We start from the raw sequence: 18,316 nt of genomic DNA, 5'->3' as shown, positions 1-18,316 counted from the left end.
ATATTTAACCTCACCTTCTTCCTTTCCCATAATATTTTGATCCGCAATATATAAAATATATCCTTTTTCTCGTCTCCCCGTCTTTTCCCTTCGTTCGCCCTTACTCTCTTATCATAAGAATCTGAATACTGCGCCCCTCATATTTTTGTGACTATCACCTTCATCATCTCCTGAACATCTCTTGCTTTATCCACTCTCATCGTCATCCACCTTTTTTTTCTTTAACCTTTTCTAAATATATTTCCGACACTCCACACTCCCTATCTTCTCCTTCCCTCGCTAACCTTACTCACCCCCTTCCCTGAAATCCTCCTTTCTCTCTCTTCCCGCCCCATAACCTTTTGCAATTTTGTCAATTCAAAAGCTGGAGCGAACTGATAATTTGGTATCTGGTCGAACCTTTATCGCTGCTAAAAAGTCATTTCGAGTGATCTTCATGGATTGATTTCAGAAACTAAATACCAATCACAGTATGTGTTGACATTTGCACATAAATAGGAAGAAACATAAAAAATAACTGAGTTATCGGCACATAACGATTCTGGAAGTTTACAGAACCCATTTCACCTTGAAATTCGGTCGTTTGTTTGAAACTCCCATTTTCGAGTTATTATAATTCAATTTAACGATTTAATTACCCATATTCCGGGGCAGGGATATGGGGGAAAAGGTGCATACCGACGGGTTCACTCATACCAAGAGAACCTAATTGAGTCGACGAGCCAATGTAGCGGGAGAACTTGGCGCATTATAGCTTAGTTTAAATTGGCGCTAATCTGGGTGCCGAGTCTTAATGACTAGCCCAGCCGCCCTTCGAGACGTTTATCGTCATCCTGAGAGTAGAAAGCCGTAATTGGAGCGTGTTCGAAGAAGTGCGAAGTGCTTCGACCAATGGCTGAACAGCGGGGTCGTAAGACTCATAGGTGCCATATCCGGGGTGTAGTTACAAAGGGGTTTGGTATCCTTCTCTATGCAAAGTTGGCTTGAACTGTGTTTGAAGAAAGCCCAGATTTTGCCCAGCTTATTATAGTCTAATGAGAAAATTGGTGACAAGTCTGGTAAATATGAAATGAAATTATTGGAATAAGGATGTACTGAGCTGCGGCAGAGAGATAACAACATATTGTCACTCTAAAATTAATTAAATAGAAATTCTAATATACCGAAGTAAAAATCTACCGTTATTTAAATAGGCTAATCGATACTTCAACCCTAGATTTTAATATTTAGATGGTTTTGTAAACTTAGACTAGATTTAAGCTTTTGATATTCGACTCATCACTTCTAATAGCCTCAGAAGACGATCGAGTCAAGAAAATAACTTCACAATCACGGGAAAATGCGATAACACTTGACACTAGGAAAGGATCACGTATTTGAATTAAGAACACTTTTTAGTAGAGTATGAATTTCGACTCCAGATTTTACAACTAATCGCGAGAGCGGTGCTCTGAATTTGATATCAGAAAAGGTCACTAGAGCCCAACAAGAAAAGCTCGACACAGCCAATCGAGTAATCTAGCACAAAAACAAAACTACCGTTACACACTAGTGGGCAAGATGTTCGGAGCAACAAACATTGAGAAAAGTGACCGCGCGAAACATTAGCATCAGGGACAAATCTCCAACAATCACAAATCTACTTAGAAACAGTAAACATGTCTGAATTATAAAATTTATTTTATATTTTATCTTAATTAAATTCTATACGCTTAACAAAATACACTCGGGCTTCTCAATAAGAGTGCTCATGGGGCTATAGGGGAAGATATTTCCTAAGAGTTTGGTACCCCCACTCTCTACCGAAATGCTCGCTTGCTTGAAACTTAAGCGGTTCTCTGAATAAGAGCGCTTCAACTCTCCTTGATTTTTCTCGTTCGTATTATTTTTTCGTTTGTTAATCATCGTTTTACCAAAACGAGAAATTCATTAATAATGAAAATTCACCGAACGCTCTTATTGAAAAGCCTTGAAATGTATCTGGCGGAATTCAAAACAAGTACGGTAGTGGGGGTACTGCTTGCTCACACTCTTGAAATAGAACTTTTCAAGCAGCTTCCGAGAGTAAGCAGCTCTTATACATAGAAAACCATTTTTATTACCATAGTATTTATTTCTTTAGGGCTATTAATTTCCAGTGTACATTCCTTCTTTTACAGATTGCTGATGATGGAAACTTAACAACCTCAATTTTGACCTTCAAGCCAAGTTTGCTAGACCATGATAAGACGGTCACGTGTCGAGCTGAAAATCCAAAAGTCCGGGGTGGAGTTGAGGAAGATACGTGGAAACTGAGTGTTTTTTGTGAGTTTTATTTATCTATTTCGATATCCAATGTTCTTGGGAATAGAGAAGTTTAAATCGAGTTAGGGAAAAGCTTCAAATTAGGGAAAAGTCAAGGAATTTTGTTCGTCAGGTAAAATCAGGGATTTTGAAAAAATTGCAAAATTCATCAGATTTCTGTTAGAAACACTTAAAGTAACTCTCTGCAATAATCAGGGCGACTACAAAGGATTTGAAAGATTTATGCGTAGTTTTAAAACCTTCAACGAATTTTCAAAAGTTTAAAAAAGGTTTAAGGGATTTTAAAATATTCCAAAGGATTTGAAACCTATGAATTATTAATAGCAAGGAAAATAATAGAAAATTTCTTTCTATTTTGAAATGAGGAATTGTAGTTTGCGATTACCTTGTATAGCTGGGTGGCATATTGATCCTAATTTATGCAGGAAGTGGACGCAACAGGTAACTACAATACTTCTTTTTTTATTCACTATTCTCGTGTGAAGATGAGAATGACTAAGTGGCCTACTATTAAAGGGTGACTCACTATTGATGTTGTTATCCTATATCTATTAAACAGATTAAAAGCCTGACAGGTTGGACGAGATCATTGATATAGATTACACAAGTGCAAACGCGAATGTAATCGCAATAACGAGACGTCAACGGGGGAAAATGGAACACGAGCCGACTCTCGCGATTTATACGAACGGCCACGCACTCCAATTTCGAGGGCCACGTATCTAGAAGAGGGATTTTTCTGCTCTCGAGAACATCCTATGTTTCATAGCTTTCAATCTCAATAGAAAAAATATAATAGAATCCTCAGTTTTTAATCAACAAATCAATTTTGATTATTTACAGAAATTGATTCTAAAACTGACGTAGAATAATTCCTCATTCTATATAAGAGATAGATCTAATATGTTATGTATCAAATTTTTTATCAAAGTTGTGAGCTGTAAATCAGATAAAATGTGGAATGTAGATCAGTTGGAATTAGTGTTGTCCTCATCGGTTTTTTTCTTTCATGACTTACCACGCCTTTTACCGGCCTCTCCGGAGGAAGATCTGCTCGATTCTGCTTTTGGCCGGATCGCTTGTATAAAATCGTTTTCTTTCTATTTGCTTTTAATATTATATTGTTCAACGTTTTATTTTTAATAAAATTTGCATTTTCTAATACTATCCAAAAACAGAAACCGATATGGACAACTGTCTTATCTACTATCTTAATAAGAACATTGCAAGGTATCAATATGGAATTCATTATGAAAAATCATTGTACAGAAAAAAATTATTGTAAAGAATAATACAAAAATACTGAAAGTGTTGACATAAAAAGTAAAACAAAACTTTAAATCATAGATTGTTTCAGACGCCTCACAATCAAACAATGAAGTCGACAGAAATAGCAGTTCTAACACAAACTGTACACAGCAAAAATCAAATCCTCAAAAAATTTTAAATACTTTGAATATAATTTAAATATAACGTCCTTTTTAAGTTCTCTAAAAATCATTAATTCTCTAGTAATCTTTGAAATCTCTAGAAGTCATTGGAAATTTAATAAAATGTCTTAATCTTGTGAAATTCTCTAAAATATATTAACCTTTACAGGACGGGAGTGGTCGAAATATCGACCACCCAATGCACACTAACTATTTGATGTTTTCGGACCACTATTTTTCAGTACTAGGCACATAAAAACATGCATGTAATAACTTTAACGGTAAAATAGCAACAATTAAATAAATGTATCACTTGACCTGGAAATCTCGATTTTCAAGGTCACGTCTACGTTCAGTATTTTTTGCACTATTTTTTCCTTACTCGGCGCCTCAAAAAACATGGGCATGCCAACCATAACGCTAAGATATAAAAAAATGACCTTGAGATGATGATTTTCAAGGTCAAGGGTGCCTTCAGGATTTCTTTCACTATTTTTTTCGTACTCATCGCATCAAAAAATATGCGTATAACGAACTATAACGCGAAAATATCATTAAAAGTTTTTTTTATTGGCCTTTACGTTGCGGACGGGGGTGGTCGACATATCGATCACCTGTCAGGTCGAGGACTTGAAATGAGTTTTCTATTGAAATTATGCATAAATTTTTGGTCAAATGAAAACTCGATTTGAACGGAAATTTTCCCTGCCTCTAAAGGTTAAAATCCCTAGAAATCCTTAGCAATCTCTTAGATTTCACTTTGTTGTAATTATTTTCCAAAGCTCCCTAGAAATCCGTTGAAATCTCTGAAAATCCTACAAAATGCTTAGAAATTCCTTAAAAATTTGGACATCGATTCGATTGCTTTGGAATCCCTTGAAATTCATTGAAATGTTTGAAAAACGTAACGAATTGTTCAAAATAGTATAAATCATTTGAAATCTCTTTACTATGAGTGAAATAAAACTTGCTCATAATAGTTCTCTAAAAAATGCAAACCCTATAAATCCTTAAATTTGGTAGAGTTCCTTGAAGTACCTTAAAATCCCATTTAATCTTTGAAAGCGTTAAATGAATCGCTTAAAATTTTATTTTATTTTCTAAAATATATATCTTGAAATCTTTGTAAATCTTACAAAATTCTTCGAAATCCTACAAAAGTTTTTGAAATCTTTTGAAATTTACAAAATGACTTAAAATTTTACAAAGTTAAACCTACATTTTTTAGAATGCTTTAATTTATATATTTTCAAATTGTTTTTGTTTGAAATTCTTTTTTGCATTTATATTCGAATTAAAATTTAATTCGATGTTTACCGCAATCAAGGTATAAATTATTTAATTTTAGATTTTTCCAATTCATACGTTGTAATTTTCTTTTCTTTCAAGCGCACCAAATTGTAAACATACTTCATTTAAAGTTTTATAACTTTATTAAAACGAATTATTCTTTTATGTTAAAATGTTTTTATTTCCAAATAACGACTTTAAATTAAAAAATTAAAATGGTACAAATTAAATTCTTCCAGTTTAAATCTTTACCATACTATAACTATTAGCCTGATCATTACAATTTTTAAATAAACGTAGACGTTTCAAATAAAAATATGCTCGTAGATTTCGCCAAGAACAATGCTTTAACAAACGGAATTAAAATCTATTTCTCAATGTCTCTGTTAATCGAATTGAAAAAAAACTTTTAAAAAAATCTCTAAGGCAATCATCTTATATAACAAGAAAAAAGTATGAGAAAACATTCATTTGTAGCTATGTTAAATTGAAAAAAAATTTATCAGATTTTTTATTATTAAGTGTGAAGAATAAAAGTAATCGATGATAGCTCAATGAAAACGTTCAAATACGAAACTGTCCAGTGCGCTCTAATTTGTATTGAATATTAAAATGTTTGTTTAAAGTTGCAAGTATAGAACACATAAATGGACCAGGTTTGTTAAAAACGATCATTCATTTGGTTCCTGAAACTGAAACCTAATTTATCTTATCAATGAAAATAAACGCTTATTATTGAATTTCCATCATAATTTAGAAAATTGTTAATATTTTAAAATAGCGGCCCTTCTGATTCAGTTTCCAGAAATATGTACTCCAGTTACGTAATTATGAAGTGGATTTAAACCTTGCTAATATTCAATATAAAAAAATCTATTACTAAATTGATCATCTGATTATTAATTGAAATATAAAGGTCATCGCTTTAAATTTGGTTAACAAATTAATTCAGATTTTTTTTAACATGGCTGCGACAGTAATTATTTCAAAACCTGACACTTTTTATCTATAAAATGACAATCACTTGATTCCATTTTCGAAAACAAGTTCACAAATTCTAAAGCATTCAATATTTTGACATAAATGAACTATAATTAATCGTTTATAAGTTATTGTTCCAATCCTATCCCAAAAAATAATTCAATAATTAGCAGCCTTTTTAATTTTAATATTTCTTATTTTCAGTTGTTCCTATTTTGCACCTCGAGCTGGGATCGAATTTAAATCCGGACGACATCGAAGAAGGTGACGATGTTTACTTCGAATGCAAAGTTCATGCCAATCCTTGGGCTTACAAAGTTGTATGGAAGCACAATGTAAGTATTATATTTAAAATTTTAATTGAAATTTGTCCGTATATAAAATATTTTTTTAAATAACTGCATACATGATGTTTTTAAGTTTCTAATTTAAATAATGAATATCATGAAAAGAGTCTGAATCAAGAATCATCGAGGAAATCGGGCTACATACGATTTTATATTTTATAATTTGATTCATTTCTATAAAATAATGTCAAACTTTAAGAGGCTCTTTGCTACAGTTGTTATATTTTTTCTTGGAAAGAAGAAGAATCCGTTTTTTCACACGCTATTTTAAAGTTATGACGAAATAAGTTACCATTAAAGGGAAATATGTTTGCCAGAGGTATTTAAAATAATTAAAATAAAAGTTAAACGGTTTTCAGTCAATAATTTTATCAACCTTGTATAATGATGCAAAATAAGAAATTAGAAGCTCTTTGATATATGGGATATAAATTTTCAAGTACCACCTGTTTTAGTGATTTACAATTATGTTATTTCTATTATATCACGTAAATTTATTGAATTTTCAATGAGATAAATTTAAAATTCTTTCGAGATTGGAAAGATTAATTTTAGTTTTTTTTTCAAAAGATAAAATTTTGTTCGAAAAATTTTTATTGAGTTGGAACAGTCTCATTCACAGTTTAATAAATTACGTTAAAACGGGGCAAATTTTTTGTTTGATATATTTTTCTAATAATGAAAGGAACATATTTTTTATTTCCTATCTTTTCCTGAATCAGAAAAAAGAAAATTTTTATTTGAAGACCGTGTGAGCGGTCCACAACAAATTTTTTCGTATTTTTTTCAAATCCAACTTATATTCACACAAAACTCGATATCGAGTTGAAACTTTGGAAAATTAAATAAAAAGGACTAAGAAACGCTTGTATGGTCCTAATATTGTATAATTATGAAAAAAGTAATAACAAAAATTTCTTACAAAAAATAGCTTCTTTTATAATTGTTAAAGCTTAGAACCAGAAAACCTTTCTTAGTGCTTCTTATTTAATTTTCCAGATTTTCAACTGGATATATCGTTTCGTGTGAACGTAAGTTGGATTAGAAAAAATTATAAAAAAAATTTGAGGTTACGCTCACGTGGCTTTAATTCAATTTAAATTAAATTTTGTTATTTAATTTATTTACAAATATTTGTTCAGGCTAGGATAATTCATTTGTGGTAACATACAACAAAATGGCGGACTTAAGAAATCTTGTTTATACAATTAAAGAATAAAAAAAGATCAAAAGTCTGTCGATTTGTTGTATGTTATCACATGTGAATTATTCTAGTTCACACGATAGCTACTTTTTTATATTTCACTAATTTCACAATTTTTTCTATTTCCAATGGCCCGAAGTCGATATATTGTGTCAGCCAGTTTCAAAAATAGATTAACTTTAAGCTGCCGTACCAGCGATAGTTGAATTAATTTTTTTTAAATTGCTATATTGCCTTCAAACTTCTTCTTTTATCTACTAAAAGCTTGATATTAATAAATTAATTTTTCAAACGAAAAAAAATGTTTTAAAAAAGTAATTGAAAATGGCAGACTGCCCCCTTAAGAGGGCATATTTTCATTTTTAAAATGTTAGATAATGCTTTAATCATGTTGCAGTGGGGTTTCAAATATTTCTCTTCAGATGAAAAGGAAGAATGCTCTGTTTTTTCTGAATCGAAAAAGGAAAAATATTTTATTTTCAAGATTTTTTTATTTAATTAGAACGGAGGAAATATTTTTATTTAATTTCCTTCTGAATTGGAAAAGAGAATTTTTTAATATTTATTTTACCTCTTCCTCATTTGCCCTAATTTTACCACCTTGGAAAAACTACGACGGATGAACGCCCGATCGAAACTATAAGGGTTTCTGTCCAAGGCTACGAAACCCTAAAAATAAAAAGTTTTAAACATATTTTAAAATGACAGTATTCTTAATTTAGGGCATTCAAACTAAGTCATTAAAGATAAATAATTTTTCAAGTTTGCATCATGCTATTTAAAATTTCCTCATTTCAATAAGAGATCCTCCATGAAGAGTTGAGATACGGTGTACTTCAATTCTGATTGTTGAACTTGTACTGTCACTAATTTACCGGTTAGTGAATTTGATTGGCATTGAATTAGCTTCATTTTCATGCCTTAATTTTAATTTCAAGATAATTGTTTTGCAAATCAAAGGCAACGCCTATCATATGGCACAAAGAATTAACAAAATTAACAACAAATAATAATAAGAACTAGACCAAACTCTTGCTTTCAGTCAAATGTCGGGGGTTGCCTTCAAATGGCCTTGGACTGATTTCGGGGGGATTGAAACGTAAGCAGTGAGGACCACCTGCCTCGCTTCCAATTGAAATATATATAATGTCGCAACCGCTCTCGCCCTACTCCCCTGAGAAACTGCTTCGGCTAGCAGTTCTAGGAAAGCCGAGAACGGGTTGACTAAAAGCGAGAATTTGTTGTAATACATTTCAAACTTTTCGTGCCCAGTAAAAATATCAAGTTTTCGATAAACCGGCGACAATGGTAGAATGCAACGTATCTCAACTATTTCTACAGGATCTCTAATTTTAATCTACAGTGAAAAATTAATAATATAAAATCCAACGGAACAACTTCATATTAAATAAAATTAGGAGGATGTCAAACTGACGTATACTAATAAACTGTCAAGTTGACATGACAGAAAAAGCCGCGCGACACAAATCACGTGGAAATCGAGCGAAAAAAGAGGAGGAATACGGGGAGTTTCAATGTAGAGAGAATAAGTTAATAAATAATTGAATAGTATATATTATTATGTACAATTTTAATTTATTTGAATAATATGTTGAGAAAACCCTTTAAAAAAAGATCATGCTTTGCCCTATCAAACGGTACCCAGGCAATATTCAATCAAATTCAAATTTTCTAAATGAGTGTATCAGCATCATCTGTAACTGTATCAAAAAGACAAAGACCTTATGTTTCTTCATATCTACAAAGCTTTTAGCTCTATGCAATGTCTCGTATTTCTCGTAGCATATATCCCATTTCATAAGCCCTGTCATGTCTTGTAATAAAATGTTCGTAAGAGCCGCTTTCCATTTTATATTTTCCATGACTCCTTCTTTTACTGAAAAACATTCATTTCTCCGTTCCCATAAGAATTCTTTTCTTCGACATTCTCAGAAAAAGCCTCTTTGTGCAGTTTACTTTCGACTTCTCGAGCAAACTTCACTTGTAAGAGAACCTTACGATTCCTTTTGGAATTTCAAACTCTCATTCCACTGTATTTCATTTTCCTGTTTACCTTGAGAAATTCAAATACTTTTTCTTAACTTTCTTCTTATCTTTATCAGCATTCCTTATACAATACTTTATTTTAAAATATGCTGAATAGAAAAGCGAATATAATCTGGTACCAATAAGTTCTTTCGAAATTATTCCAATCTAATTATTAGCTAGTATAAAGCCCAGTGTAAAGAAGTAAAGTAAAAGACATAAAACATTACATAAAAGTAAAATCAAAGTAAAAAACAATACGGGGTCTAACAGGAAGGGATCAAGGTACCTTCAAATTAGAAACTATCCTAATTCGGGTATCTTCTCAACTTGTAGGCAACCCGGTCCCTTTTAAATGATCCCAGTATTGTCTTTTACTTTTACTTTAATGTCCTTTCTTATGTATTACGTTCTTTAATTTACTTCTTTTAACATAGAAACATTACAATGGGGTTTGGGTGCCTCCAAATTAGAAGTGATTCCAACTCTGAGGCATTGCCCGACTCTTTTCAAATGATTTTTAATGGAAAGGGAGGAGGCGGGCATGTAGCAAATTTTGATACTTATGTCCAAAAAAAGTCGGGTTCGGGTTCGACATGATAAGACCAAATGCCTTTTCCATTCGTCTAAAAGAAACTTCGCGTCCTTAGGCTACTTTTTCAAGTTCCCTTATTTTAAATCTTCAACACTAGCATACGTGATTTTTTTAAGACCCTTGAGAAGGCATTCAGCGTCAGTAAGTGGAAGGATTTCGACCTCATCCTCTCCCTCGCACTTTTTCAAAGGTTCTGATTCAAAATGATCAACATAAGAATGCGTGTTGTGAGAGGTAGGGGGCTGGAAATGGGGTTCGGTGTTGCCAATAATTATGTCAACATAATGTTAATGTTGAAGCTCTTCTTCCTCCTCCTTAAGACGCCAAAAAAACCACGCTCACTTGTGTTGAGCGTTTTAAATCAGACACCAGAAAAAGAGGTTCGTTTTACCCAAACTATTCATGTTTCAACCCTCAAGTAAGATTTTCAGTTTGTCAAACAGAAACAATTTTTTTTGTTTTAGGGAAACGTGATCCAGAATAACGCCAAAAATGGCGTCATAGTGCAGCAATACAATTTCGTTTTGAGAAAAGTTAATCGGTCCCAAGCAGGAAATTACACTTGTGTCGCCAGCAACGTTGAAGGCGATGGTTACAGCAACACCGTAGAGCTCAAAATTATGTGTAAGTTGTTTCAAAATACAAATGAAAATTTGAAAAGCGTAATTTGAAAGGTCAGGGATTTGGAAAATAGAATCTTGTAAAAGTCAGGGAGTTTCTATAAGAGGCAAATCAAGAAACTGTCAAGGATAAGTTTGAAATGTTTTCGAGCTTAATTTCAATTAAAAATTGTTTATTATAATTATAACAGATTATATTATATAAAAATGTTACATTATCGAAATTTTAGTTTTTGAATAATTTTGTATAAGGGAAATAAAAAATTGATCAGGGAAGAATCAGAGCAATTTGAGAATGAAGTTTTGTGACCATCCGGATATAAGATTTCTGTGAGTAATTAATTTGCCTTGTGTTTTTATTTCTACTGTTTTTGCAGTTCTTTTCTCCAGCCCAAATATATTTTTAGTTAAAAATTGTATTATTTGGTCAATAATTCAACAATTCTGTTTAAAATTCATCGTTGTTGGTTGAAATTTAAATCTTGTATTCTTCTATTTGGTGTCAAAATTGATCTTTTTTAGTAGGAATTCAATGTTTTTTCTTCTAAAAAAGCAATGGTTTTGATTAAAATATTCTTATGTAATTAAGGGTTTAAACTATTTTATTCAAATTTTTTTTTAAGTCAACAAGTTTTAATGTAAAATTTTTTACTTTTTTATTTTAACTATCTGCTATTACATTATGCATTAAAAATTCATCTTCCTTATGTAAACCCTGAATTATTTGGTTGAAGATTGATCCACTTTGTTAAAAAATAAGTTACGTTCTTCTAGATTCATAATTTCTGCTCAAAGTTCATCTTTTTGGTTGAAAGTTGGACTATTAAAAATTGAGTGAAAAATTTATCTCTTTGGTTAAAAATACAACTTTTTAGTTAAAAATTAAAGTTTTGCTGACAATTTAACTGTTTTACAGAAATTGTCTTTTTCGGGTTAAAAGATAAATAATTTTGATGCACTTTTTTCCTTTCTTGACTAAAAAATCTTCAATTTTGAAAAATTCTTCTTTTTGTTTCGAAAACTCATCTTTTTATTTGATAGGGTAAGAGCACCAATTCTTGGCATCCCCCAAATTGTTGGCCCCCTTCTCTAGATTTCATGAAATAATAAGAGAATAGAGATAAATAGCAAATTGTTTTTTTTTTTTTTTTAATAGTGCAGACATTTTTGCGTAGTAATATGTATTTATCGTATGCTAAACAATAATTTATATGTTCTGAAATTACAAAATTTAGCCTTGTTTCCATGCTGCCAAGAATTTTTGGGTTAGCTAAAGAAAATCTTTAGATAATTGCAGTTTTCAATTTACCCCTAGCAACGTTATAATTAACGGAAGTGACTATTTTCTTTTCAGCACATTTAGAGGCAATGTTAAAATTGTTAATAAAAGAATAACTGAGATTTAACTATAATTCATTTATTAAATAATAGGAGGTGCCAATAAATTTTCCATCTAAATCACTGTATTCAATTCTTGGCACCCCCATTCCAAGAATTGGATTGTATGTTCTTGCAATGATTTCTATTCTTGATAATCGGAAAAGTATGGTTATGTTCGTTTGTTGTTGTGTAAAATTGATAAACAAACACCGAATTAAAGGTAAAAACAATATTTCAAAGTAAATTACTAAAGCGGTACTTAAAAGAATTAAGTAAGTAATTATATTTAGTGATATATGCCATTCAGAAATAAGAGTAAATTCGCAATTTAGCGATGTAGACTTAACCAAAAATCAGTCTAATGTATAAATCACTCACAACTATTCTGTCCAAAAAAATTACTACCTGATTTACATATACTTGTAACCAGTTTTCAGGTTAGCATGCAACTAATGAAACATTACACGATTCTGCAGATTTGTGACGAAAAGCGATTTCAACCTAACACCTATAAGAAATCGCATTAAAATGTGTAAAAACGGAAGTATGCATGATTATTTGCGTTTTCCTCTAACCCCAAAACAAAAAGGAAGGCCAATTAAGGCATCTATGTTTTAATATCGCAGGAATGGGGAGATTAGAAATTAGAAAAAATAATATGGAAAAAATGTATGAAACTAAGATTAAGGAAGCTAAGAAGCAAAAACGAAAACGGCGACATTAAATTTCAAAAAAAGCCCAAGAGGATAGAAATAGAGAAAAGTTAGAAACCAAAAGGACTATGAACTAAAAAAAATCAATTTTCAAATATTGACGATCTTATTGATTTTGCTGAAGGAGTTACTAGAAAAAGAAAGCTAAAGACACTAACAAAAAAGAAAATAAATTTTCGAAAAAAAACCGATTCTACTAATTCTGCTAAAGCAGTCAAAAGAAGCCGAGAATCATAATCTCTAAATTTGGACTAGATAGATGCTGATAATTAAGTAATTTAAGCCAGACTATTTGTTTATAAATTAAAAGTATTTGATAAACAATGTTTCTCTTCACTATTCACTTAAAAGTGATACTATTAAAGTTTAGTTTAATCTTATTTCTTCACTATTTCATCTTCATATGACTAGGGTGCCAATAATTGGGGCCATCCCTGCCAAGAATTGCATTTTTAGGCTAATGAGCTAATTTAAATTTTTTTCAGTTTCTAATATATATTGAGGTAAATAAAGCTTAGAATTTGATAACCTATTGTATTAGCACTGTACATATTATTATTACATTTATCACACGTACAATTTTTGACATTAATTTCTTTCTCAAAGCCTGAAGTTTTCCTTAACCTACTCTAACAATTGAGTACATTAGCCTTACTCAGCTGTTCAGTTAAAAATTTATCTCTTTGTTTGAAAATTGAACTGTTCTTTTGAAAAATTTATTAGTTTCTTAGAGATTGTATTTTGTTGAAATGTTACTGTTTTGTTAAAAATTAATTCCTTTTTTCTCAAAATTCAAGTATTCAGTTGAGAAATAATTTTCCTTACTTCAAAATAAGAATTTGTGTTGAAAATTCATCTTTTTGTGCTTAAAAGTCAAATGTTTTTTATCTTGAAACTTAAATTTTTTTCGAGAAGGCAACGGTTTTGAGTTCATGTAAAATCTTTTTTGTTTGAAAATGCGACTATTTGGTTGAAAAATTATCCTTGTGGGTAGAAAATTTGGGTATTTGATAGAAAATAAAACTATTTTGTTGAAAATTTAATTATTTTGTCAAAACTTTAAGTATTTTGTTAAAAAGTCATCTTTTCGAATCAAAAATTTAACTGTTATGTTTAAATTCAACTGTTATTTGTTAATTGACACAGAAAATCCGTCCGTTTGAATTCAAAATTCAAACTTCTTTTAACAAATGCAATTATTTCGAAAAATGCATTTGTACTTGGTAGAAGTTAAATCTTTTTCGTTTCAAAATTCGACTATGTGGTTGAAAGATTATCTTTATTGATAGAATATGCAACAATTCGCTTAAACTTAAAATATCGTGTTTTAAATATTCCTGCTTTGTTTATAGATCGTTCGTTAGAACTTTTAACTAGAAAAATCCCTAGAGTGGCTGATATGTAACCTCGACTGATTGGACGTCGATTCGTTCTGTTTTGTAATAAAAAAGTAACCGAAAAAATTGCAACCGAATCGACAAATTATTTCAAACCGAAACTATTCGAGCAAGCGAGGAAATAATGTCCATCGATCTTCCGAGGTAAAAGTGACCATAGTCATCCCGGTAACCCCTTCATCCGTGCCAAACTTCGTAGTTTTAATAAATGCTCGTAACTGACTCTACTTTTTTCTCTTTCTGTACATTGCTCGCCCATGCAACTTTTTTTCTCTCTTGATGTTTTTTTTCCCTTTTCTCCATATTTTTTTTCTCTGGAGTAGTTAAAATTAGCCCTTTGTTGCTCCTTCTGCAATCACAAGGTATGTTTGTACACGAGGAAAATGAGCAGAGTAAGAAGAACAATGAGAATACAATTACACTTTCCATGAATCTACGCTAGGCTTCTTGTGCGTATTGTTATTCCACGTTTCTTTATTTCACTAGTTTTTATTTTCATTGTTTTTTCGAGTACATGCGAGGCGAGACTGATTAAAAAACGTATTAGCAACTTCATATTTTTTAAATGAGTCGGAAATGGAATGCAATGGTGTATTAAAATTAGGTGTTATTTTGGATTTTAATTAGAGAAATAGTCGATTACGAGATATTTGAATTTTATGTAGTGGAAGTTTTTTGCTTCAAAGTTTTAATTTCGAAAGTATTTTGTTTCAAATTTCTCAATATCTGGAGGTTTTTAATTTCACGACTTTGTAGTTTCCAATTGAAATGCTAAAAATTTTAGGACAGGTTTACTGTTAAATATTTCAAAATTGTAAAATTTAGTATTAATTAATTTCAGATTTAAATAATGGCAAATTAATAAAATAATGTTGTCAGTTTCAAGCTTTAAAAATAAAAAAATTTCAGAACTAGACATTCAAAATTCAATTTTTTTGTTTGTAAATATTCAGAAATATTGAACGTTTCAAACTCAACTTAAAAATAAAAATAGTTTTAAAGTGAAAGGCCTAAAATTGTGCCATTTAAACAGTATATTCATAGAGATCGTGTTTTGTATTCTTTTTCTTTTCAATAGAATAACTTAAAATTGCCCGATTTTTAGTTAAAGATTTTAAAAAATTCATGAATTAACAATAATCATAAATAAAGGGTTAGAGAAACGATTCTGAATTTTTATTTTATTTTTATTTTGAAGAAATGTGTGGTCTGAAATAAAAATAGATAACAACGGAATTATCTGAAATTGATAATGATTTAAATTGGCATAAAAAGGTTTTGGATAAATTTAATTTTCAACATACCGAAGTAGAAATTTTTAATGTTATCCATTTAAAGTTCCTTCATTTTAAAGGTATTTTTAGAATGCTTAAATTCTAAATTTTTATAATTGAAATTTTTCTATTTTTATGGTGTCAATGACAGTGAGCCTAATTATTTAATTTTCAAAGATCAATGTGCTAAAATTTAAAAATTTGTAATTTAAAGATCACCAATAAAGATGAATTTTTTACAAAATACATCGATTTTTAATGAGTGAGCTGAATTTTTAGTCAAGAATTTTAATTTTATACAAAAACATACCAAGTTGGAAAAAAATACCGAAATTTTTAACCGAAAATGGAACAGCTAAATTTTCAATTTGAAAAAATAATTTTTATCAAACGAAAAATTAAATTTTAACAAAGTAGTCCCACTCTAAACATGAATTCTCGACGAAAAATGTAGCAGTGGTAGTTGAAGAGACGAATTCTTAAAAAATTAGGTGAATCTTCAACCACAAGCGATTTATTTTATACAAAAAATAGCATTTTCATTCAAGAATGATTAAATTTATACGAAAAGAAATGGATCTTTAAACAATTTAGACGAATTTTTGACAAAACTTTTGAATTTTCAACCAAACAGTTAATTTTTCAACCCAAAAGTGGAATTTTCTACCAAGCTGTTAAAATTGCAAGCCAAAGACAAAATATATTGTACAAAGCAGTTGAATGTTTAATGCGAATATATAGATTTTCAACCAAAAAATTAATTTTCAACCAAATAGATGAATTTGCTTAAAAAAGCTGCGTTTGTACCCAAAAAAATAAAAAAAACTAAACTACCGAATTTTCAAGGCGAAAAAAAACGAACTTCGTACGTAGCATTTGAGTTTAAAACACGAAAATATGAAATTTCAACAAAAAAGTTAATCTTCAGCCAAATGGTTCAATTTCAAGTAAGTAGTTGAATTTTCTACCAAACTGTTGAAATTTTAAGTCAAAAATACGAATTTTCTACAAAAAAATCTACCTCGAAAATTTCAGAATTATTTGTGAAAAAAGCTTTTATAAGCTTTTCTCTATTTGAAAAATGTCCAGTCCAGTTATCCAATGGAGCATGTCCTTCAGAGTCGTTCTAAAGTCTTGTAAGTTGGGTTTAGTAGCACGAATTCTCTATTCAACTTAAAAGACCCTATTCTATTATACACAACTCGGAATTTTTCTCACGCGTAAGATGGACGGGACAGTTTACTAAAAAGTAAGTCTAGAAGAAGTGAGCATCACAAGTAGAATTGTGGTAACTTTTCAGATAAGCCGATTTGCGTACCGGACCAAAAGCGGATTTACGGTGTAGCTCGACACGAAGACGCCAAGGTCATTTGCAAAGTAGAAGCATACCCACCTCCCGACAGCTTCCGGTGGGCTTTCAACAACACTGAGGAGATGGTAGATGTACCCCAAGCTCGATACAAGGATTCGACTCGTCACACCCAAAGTGTTCTCACCTACAGACCCGTCAACGAAATGGACTATGGCACCGTTCTTTGCTGGGCCAGCAATACTGCGGGACAACAAAAGAACGCCTGCACATTTCATATCATTCCTGTCGGTACGTAACTGCTCTCTATATCTGTATTTTTACATCCGCACATACAGTAGGCTCTCTGAAAAGGCCTTTTCCACCAAGCACCTGTCTGTCACCAAACGCCTTTGCTCACCAAGTGCCTCTCCCTTTCATTACCTCGATGTCTAGTAAGCGCCGTAAACGTGGTATTAGATTGGCGTGCGCGAGAAAATACGCGAATAATCCGCCAATGCGTTTTAAACATATTTCCCGCCAAGCCTTATAGTCCAGTCAATGAAGGATTTGAGAAAAAAATTCGTAAAAGTAGCATTTTTTTTCACAGATACGTTGGCAATGGCTTTATAAAGATATTGTAAAAAGTTCCCAAACATACGTGTACGGCAAAGTTCCGAAATTGTGGAAAGTGTTAAACAATAACATGTTTTTTAAAATTACTCTAGAACGGTTGATTTTAGGTGGAATATGGTGATGTGAAAAAATGTTCATAATTTTATAGTGCACAAAAAAGGTTTTATCTATTGTGGACCTATTATCAACGGCTGTGCTATGAAATTGGATTAGCTGCACAATTATTTTATTTCTGAACAAATAAAATAAAATCTCAAATATCCTGGAAAAAACGTCGGAAATATATCAGGCGATTTGTACTGGAGCAAATGCAGGTTCCTGTTAACAAAAAAAACGACCAAGTCATTTGCATGACAAACTATCAGTATAAAATGAGCTCAGCTTCAGTGTAGTATTTGATATGTTTAAGGGGATGCTTTTGAGATGAAACTTCTTGCAAGTGTTCCTCCATTTTCATACGATACATTTTCCAATATGTAGGTCAGAATAATAATATTTAGGGCCTCTTTTGAAGCTTTAAACAAGTAAATTTCAAAATTTAAGCTATGATATCGGAAGCAGCGGTGATTATGAGTCCTAATGGCAGCAATGGGAGCGGGGGCGAGATCGGTTACCTCTTTCGATGATATTGAACCCTTCGAAATTTTTTTGCTCATTTTTCCCGACAATAGACTTGGCCTTCGGCTGGCAGCACAGTGGGGTGAAATCAGAAAACGAGGTTCAAAATGACATTTAGAACGCAATTATGCACCGATTTTAGAATTTTTTTTTTTGAAAAATTCAGAACTAAATTTTTCAGAAAATGGTGAGA

At 31.2% G+C, this 18,316-nt stretch overlaps 1 protein-coding gene across 1 annotated transcript in view; it reads left to right on the top strand.

Moving 5' to 3' along the window:
- Nucleotides 1–18,316, top strand: part of LOC117179779 (nephrin-like) — a 628,567-nt gene that overhangs the window by 576,067 nt on the left and 34,184 nt on the right. Inside the window, exons 7-10 of the mRNA XM_033371879.1 lie at nucleotides 2,160–2,304; nucleotides 6,210–6,340; nucleotides 10,662–10,821; nucleotides 16,882–17,181. Coding sequence (XP_033227770.1) covers nucleotides 2,160–2,304; nucleotides 6,210–6,340; nucleotides 10,662–10,821; nucleotides 16,882–17,181 — 736 coding nt within the window. The remainder of the gene's footprint in view (nucleotides 1–2,159; nucleotides 2,305–6,209; nucleotides 6,341–10,661; nucleotides 10,822–16,881; nucleotides 17,182–18,316) is intronic.

This window comes from Belonocnema kinseyi, chromosome 9 (genome assembly GCF_010883055.1).
Source record: "Belonocnema kinseyi isolate 2016_QV_RU_SX_M_011 chromosome 9, B_treatae_v1, whole genome shotgun sequence".
NCBI lineage: Eukaryota > Metazoa > Arthropoda > Insecta > Hymenoptera > Cynipidae > Belonocnema > Belonocnema kinseyi.
The sequence above is the reverse complement of the archived record's forward strand: the minus strand, read 5'-3'. Positions and strand labels throughout refer to the sequence as shown.